The sequence below is a fragment of the Bombus pyrosoma genome, linkage group LG9 (assembly GCF_014825855.1).
Source record: "Bombus pyrosoma isolate SC7728 linkage group LG9, ASM1482585v1, whole genome shotgun sequence".
NCBI lineage: Eukaryota > Metazoa > Arthropoda > Insecta > Hymenoptera > Apidae > Bombus > Bombus pyrosoma.
Genome location: NC_057778.1, coordinates 9991946 through 9998856, shown reverse-complemented (window position 1 = coordinate 9998856; position 6911 = coordinate 9991946). Strand labels below are relative to the sequence as shown.

Here is a 6911-nt window from a genome sequence, read left to right as displayed (position 1 = left end):
AGTAGGAATTGACGTTTCGCTCAATAAGATATGCAATATTTTGGCGTGAATTATTAACAATTTAGCTACGATAAAGAACAGAGATATAAATGCAAGTAATGATGACTAACTAGGCCATCATTCATTATACCTATTTTTACTTCATTGCTTATTCATACTATATACATACATATGCTTTTCAAATGGAGGAAATGCTTTGGAAATAAGAAAGAACTTGATATATTGCGGTAAACCATATTTATTTGAATAATTATTATTTGAATAGTAAATAGATACAATAGAGAACGTTTTTAGCAGGCCAACTTCCCAATAACGGCAGAGAACTATCAATATTTTTTTTTCTTCTAAAAGAGATGCATATCAATGTATGGAAGCATCGTTCGTTTTCATTTCTTTTAAAAACCTCTCAATAATTAAGAATAATGATATAGATTAATTCGTAATCGCCTTATTAAAAACAATTAAAAGTATTACCGTACAGATAAATATTGCTAACTTGAGAACAGTTAAAATTTCTCATACGTGTAATGGCATTTATAATCACTCCTTGGCCTAAAATAACAAAATGCTATATTATAATAAGAGATTGCATTGCGACTCTTTGTATCGTGTGAGAAATGATCGGTTTATCGGACATATATTTTCCTGTAGTTTTTTGTCTATCTTTTATGTCCGACATCTGAGCATCTTGTTTTTTTTTTTTTAAATGGCATCAATATCAAAATCATCCTCATCATCTGAGTCTTCATTGACTACAGCAGGCTTCTGTATAGGCGGTGACTGTTGTGGTTTTAGCGATTGTTTGGCTCTATCGTCGTATTCAATCTATAACAAAAACAAATATATAGTTTATATGTGTAATTTGGAATTGTATAGAAATATAAGTTATTTACAGGGCAGACATTTACCTCTAAATCGTCGTCTTCTTCTTCTGGTTCAGAATCTTCTTCTTCTGCTTCTTGTAACCAGGTTAAAAACGGTGCAGCTTTATCGTGAATTTCTTGGGATAAATCTTTTGATACATATTTTTTAGTTACCTTGTTCGACCATTCGAACAAAGCTTTTTCTTCCAAAATATCAGCATCGTAAAAGAGCTAAAACAATAAGCAAGATCTATTAATTAAAACATATACTCATAAAACAATTACCGAAGAATTCACGTCAGTAATTTGTCTTACCTTCAGAATGCCAGGTACTTTCGGCATCAAAGCATCTTTATGGAGGGCTATCACTTGTTCGATTCCTCTAATTAAATATTTCTGTGCCTTGATATCATCGTGGGTAAAACGAAGGAGAAGTACTCGATACTTTTTGGCTTGAGCAGCAATATTCTGATCGAAGAGTAATTCCGCCAAAATCAATGGTGCTTTTGTCTTGATCTCTAGACGTTCAGCCTCTGCAACCAGCTCTTTATGATTATCCAATTGCCCAGCATCGCGACGACATTTAACTAATTTATAAAACATATCCATCCTTTCTTTTTCAGTCTTATCGAGATCATCGCTAATAGTCATTCCCTTTGCGCCATCTGTTAAGTCTTGTAAACGGGCTCTAACTGCCTCCTCCGACACGTCGACTGCCCAATTATCGTCATCTCCGTTCTCGTCCGCCATCTTTTCAGGAGCCTCGACCACGATGTCGGTGGTGCTGGTATCATTCTCCGGAGAACCAGATCGATCACCATTAGCAGTAGCAGTGGTTGTAGTGGTGGTTGTTTCACCATTCGCGCGTTTCGAACGTTTACCGCGTTTACCCTCGGTTAGAGAGCTGCCTTGAACAGCAGGATTCAAACTCGGTGGATTTTTCAAGATGTAGGTGTTCAATTTATGATTACTCTCTAATAGTCCATGATAGCCGCATGCTTTACATCCTTGCGAAATGGTTCCTTTCTTCGAGCTGACCATCAACTCGGTTTCGGGATTATCGCAAGCCGGACATAGTACATATTTGCGGATGAATCCATCCAGCAGATCTTGTAATTTCGTAGCATCGTGCGATCCATTCACAATGAATCTTTCGTTTTTGAAATCGAACTGGGTCTGCGCTCCAAGCTCACAGCCAAAGTATTTGGTAGGATAGGTAGCAGGTCTCCCAATCGCTTTGGCTACATCGACCATATTCACGATTACAGTTTTGATACCATTTCCCTTGCCCTCCACTTTGGCTTGGATCCGTGGCATTTTATACCGGTAAAACGCATCGCTGACATTACGGTTTACATTGACACTCCCCATGGTGATTGATGATGTTTCCGTCTCTTGCTCCTTGCTAAATTAATGTCCCTTCCGAGCGACAACAGCAATTTCTGACGAGACGTCGTTGTGAAAACGAGCTGTTGGCAAGTGGTGACGCGAGTGTCAGACTGTTGAAAGCTTCGTTCGATCGGTGACTCTTGTTCTCTCTGGATCTCCTGGCTCCTAATCTTTTGACGTTCAAGTAGGTAACGTTTTCGTCCTCGTCCTCCTGGATCTACTTTCCACGTTTTCCAGCGGCAGTTTGATTGCTGTACAGCGACGTTGCCAGGCAATGGCTACCCGATGGTAGCTCGTTACGTATCGAGTCAGGGTGATTTTCGTTGTCTGCGGTAACGTGTGCCGCACTACCCGCTGACGCCAGTCACGTTTCTCTGAACGGCTGTAGCTTCCGATGCCTATTACTAAAAATTAAAATACGTATTAAAAACTCAATCTTTGAATCGGATTGTATATAATTTAATAATTTTCATAAATTCAGATCATGTCCAAAGAGAGTATGAGCCAATGTCTATACGATTTATTACCCTAAATATTAACCTGGAAAATTTTGAGGTTCTGTGCTTAGGCAGGACTAAATGGTTTAGAAATCGTTGGGTGGTATCTTGATGCAAATATTGCCTCGGTTTGGTGGGCAGAGGGGGATAGTCTTCAATGATCATACACGCTGCCTGCCCGTTGCTTGTGCCCCTAAGAAAGCCTGGGTACAAGGTTGGTGTGGTTAGCTCACAAGTGGCTCGTAACGAACGATTAGACCGGTCGAAAGTGATGATGTTGCCTTTTAGAAATCGCTTGGACAATGTCCTACTACCGCCGCCTTTGCTGTACACCGATCCTTTCCCTCTGGATGATATCCTGAATGTTTCTGAAATTAAACAAAGACCAATTAATCATTTGCTATAGAAGAAAACCAATCTCTAAGTTCTAAACTTATTTAATTTACATTTTATACATTTAATACAATAAACATTAATATATTTTATATTTTATAATTCCAATTTGACCACTCAATTATACAGAATAATATCTTTTCTCGGAAGCTGGATGAGAGGTAACAAAACGTCAGCTACCGTCAAACATTAACATAACGGCTCACGATATCCATGTATTAATATCAAAGGAAACCTAATAAAAATTAGCCATTTGAAATTGAAAATTAATACTTTAAGGATTACCTCAATTATTACCATCAAAACCATACTCTCCCCTCCCCCTCTCTCTTTTCACCATCGAAGACGACTAAAAACGAACCTACGTTCAATCAGCCAAATCATCTCAACCCGAAGAAGACGTGGGACGCCTCGCAGACATGGAAAGAGTCGGGCCTACTAAAACCGTTCGCAAAATGAGAACATCGGAGGATGATTTTCAACATATGGCTCGTGGATCATTTGTGCGTGGGATTTCTTTGTCGATCGTTCGTGAATTTTGCTTGGTGTTTTAATATCATTTAGTTCGCGGCGATTTGACGATCGTCCAGCCGATGTTCGGAGGTGATCGACCATGCGAAAATCATGATAGCGAAAATCACACGCGGACCTGGTCGAAAAAGAGGAACGTCTCGAGGTATGAGTACCGGAAACGACGCCACGAGGATCCTTCGATGAGCATCGTCGGTCAGAAATGAAACAACTGAACGACGAAGTATGACAAAAGACGATTGAGGATAACGGGATATGGATCCACTCGTTTTTGAAGTGTTTTCTGCACCAGCTCGCGTTGGCGGTGCTACTATATTTAATGGAAAAATTTATCATTCGAGTACAGAATTTTTTAATTATCCTTTTATCACGTCATATGACTTGTGGAAAGCTACGCGACTGAACTAATATTATTAGTAGATTGCGGACGTTGATGCATTTGTGAGAAATTTAAACGTGTAGCAATATATAGGATACATATATTTTAGAAAAATATGTAAAATATCCAAAGTAAAATTACAATTTCATATATACCCTTTGTGTAATAAATCGAAAAAGAATATTGTGGAAATCACTGGAACATGTAGCACATAAAATGTATCACGCAAGATATTGAAGAAATTGAAAAGTATTGAGTTAGAAAATTAAGTTTGGTGAATGCTTTGAGAGGAATAACGGGGTATTATATTACTCAATTTTTATTCTTTATACATGTTGAATATTGTAAAACATCGGTTGGTTTTCTGCTTTATCGATGATTAAATAATTGAATAATTAAATAATTAAATATCTCGACTTGAATTTATAAATCTTACTCTTGATCGTAATTTTTACTTATTATTAAACAAGGTGTCTAAAGCCGAATTCATCATCCTCGTTTCATCCGCGGAAAGCAGCGTTCATCCGCTGTGTTTCTACAAACTGAACCAGTGTAAATTCGGCTTAACGAATCGTCAAACTTCTGCGCCAAGATAATAACATTCAGGGGACATTTTTTCGCGTGCGGAGTAACGATAAGCCATCATTGTAATTCTACTCTGCTTGTTCTCTAATGAAACAAATGTTTATATCACGTGATTTTACTTGAATAACACCAAGATTTCCCCGAGATCTTACGTGCGTTAATACGATTCTTCTATTGTATATAACGGACATTAACGTAACTGCGATCGAATTACAGATACAATTACGATTTATACGATAAGCACAGGCGTGTTACGTAAACCTACACGGCAAGCAACCTATACTTTAATTTCTCATACAGCCAAATTGGCCACACGGTTTGACCCGAAAACCAGGCCACGATATTTGACGTCGAGCTTGGATTTTTCCATCGTGATACGTATACTGAATTAAACTATCCGCAAATGTTCTGCATAAATATTCTGCAATCTTCGTTCTTTCAACGTCGCGCTTCTTTTTTCTAATTTATGATCAATTTTCTTTGAAAAGTTTGTACTAAAAGTAGCAAAGATTTATCGTGAAATTCTTCAAAATATATTTCTTAAACGATTCTCTATTTTCTTTTATAGATGTTTTCTGCAATTATTGCGCGTCTTGACGTAGCAATTTTTTTTTTTTTAAACACCAGTGACAAGTAGATCGTAAGTCTCGATTTACTTCGCCTACTAAATATTATAACGATCGCTGTACTTTGGATATTTTATACACTTCTGCGTATCACGCGCATTATACGTATCTTTGAATCTTCAATTTTAAACATCCTCAGCTTGATAATATAATATCGTATTTCTATCGAAACGATGAGTAATATTTCTATTTCGAAATGGGAATGACATTCTAACGTTCTCGCGAGATTTACGTTTGAGATTTCCAAAGCTCCACGGATAATCCTCCTGTCACGTAAAATAAGAAACCGATAGAAAACAATCGTGGTTGCGTATTAACCGTAATATCGACGCGATCATTGTCGACAAGAAGCCAGACATGGCTCGTAACTCCGTAACCACGCTTCCGGTTACGTATTATATATAGGGTGTACCATACGAAGTACTGCATTTCGAATTTCTATTTGTGAAATAGCGAATTTCTTTTCCGAGAAGTGACCATTTCTTTCTCGTCATATATATTATTTTTCCCACTCAAAAATAAATTTGTTTTCCCTTGTAATTGTTATGTAACTCGTAATACGTTTGTGATAATAGGATATAGGAAGTGGGTTTAGGAAAATTGATTATTTGATTTAGAATGCAGGAAAAGAGGAAACAGAGAGTGGGGATACGGAATATATGATCTAATCAATATTCTGCGGAAAACTTGACCGAATGTTAATAATTTAAACCTCGTAGAACGATAAACAGTAACGTGAACGTTCCATGGAAGTCTTCCACGATGAGCAAAGCTATTTCGCCCGTGTACGCTCCAATTGCGAGGCAACGTAACGCGGAAATTTACAATGAAACCTTTTATTTCGTATCGCCATTACGGAGAATTAATTCTCGCGTTGATTACGCTTCTCCTTGCTTCGAAATCCTTACAGATTCGTAAAATGGTGAACGAAATGTTGTATTATTCTTGAATTTTCATTTGCCATTTTCTTCTCTGATTTATATTTAACTTTGTATCCGCGCAGCCAATGAACCGTAGCAGATGCGTTCCAATGTATGGCTTTATATTGCACGACAAATTTGTATTTTCTAAGAGAAGTTGTGAATTAAATGGCATGATAATAACGAAAGAAAAGCCGCAGAATGGCGTACGTGAAAGTGCTTGTTATAGTTGTATTATGTCATCGAGCAAAAGTGTTGAAATGTGAAATTGAAATGCTAAGCTGAAATAGCAAGTTGCAACAATGGATTGGAGTCTGAAATTATGATAGAAAGTTACTATGATGGAACCGATATTGAAATTTATAACAGCAGATTGCGATATCCAGCTACGCTGATAAATTAAGTGGAAATGTGGAAAAATGGTACAACTGTAGTATTTTTGTTCGAAAAATAAGGGAAATACAATAGGACATTATATAAAATACACAGGACGATAGTACTAGTCTATATTATCCACAAAAATGATACTTGATCATAGTATCTGAACATATAAGACACAAATTCGTCTATCAAAGTTTAGCTTTTCCACAGTATCCTCGAATTAAAAATTTCACCACCTGCGTTCTACATTTCTTAAGAGTTGCTTAATTCAAGTATTTAGTTGTAATAATAGATCGAATTATAAAGTTGCGATAACATATAAAGATGCGAAAGTGACTTAATTTTTA

The 6911-nt window shown here is 37.0% G+C and overlaps 2 protein-coding genes across 3 annotated transcripts in view; both read right to left on the bottom strand.

Moving 5' to 3' along the window:
• Positions 1-220: 220 nt before the first annotated feature.
• Positions 221-2247, bottom strand: LOC122571269 (eukaryotic translation initiation factor 5). Its single transcript, XM_043734838.1, has 3 exons — positions 1179-2247; positions 909-1094; positions 221-825 (listed from the first exon to the last, which is right to left on the bottom strand). The coding sequence occupies exons 1-3, from the start codon at positions 2232-2234 to the stop codon at positions 703-705; spliced, it is 1365 nt and encodes a 454-aa protein (XP_043590773.1). The 5' UTR covers positions 2235-2247; the 3' UTR covers positions 221-702.
• Positions 2248-2514: 267 nt separating this feature from the next.
• Positions 2515-6911, bottom strand: part of LOC122571273 — a 22591-nt gene continuing 18194 nt past the window's right edge. For both annotated transcript variants that reach the window (XM_043734843.1, XM_043734844.1), the window contains exons 2-3: positions 2793-3117; positions 2515-2656 (exon numbers count right to left, since the gene is read on the bottom strand). In XM_043734843.1, coding sequence (XP_043590778.1) covers positions 2617-2656; positions 2793-3117 — 365 coding nt within the window. In that variant the 3' untranslated portion in view covers positions 2515-2616. The remainder of the gene's footprint in view (positions 2657-2792; positions 3118-6911) is intronic.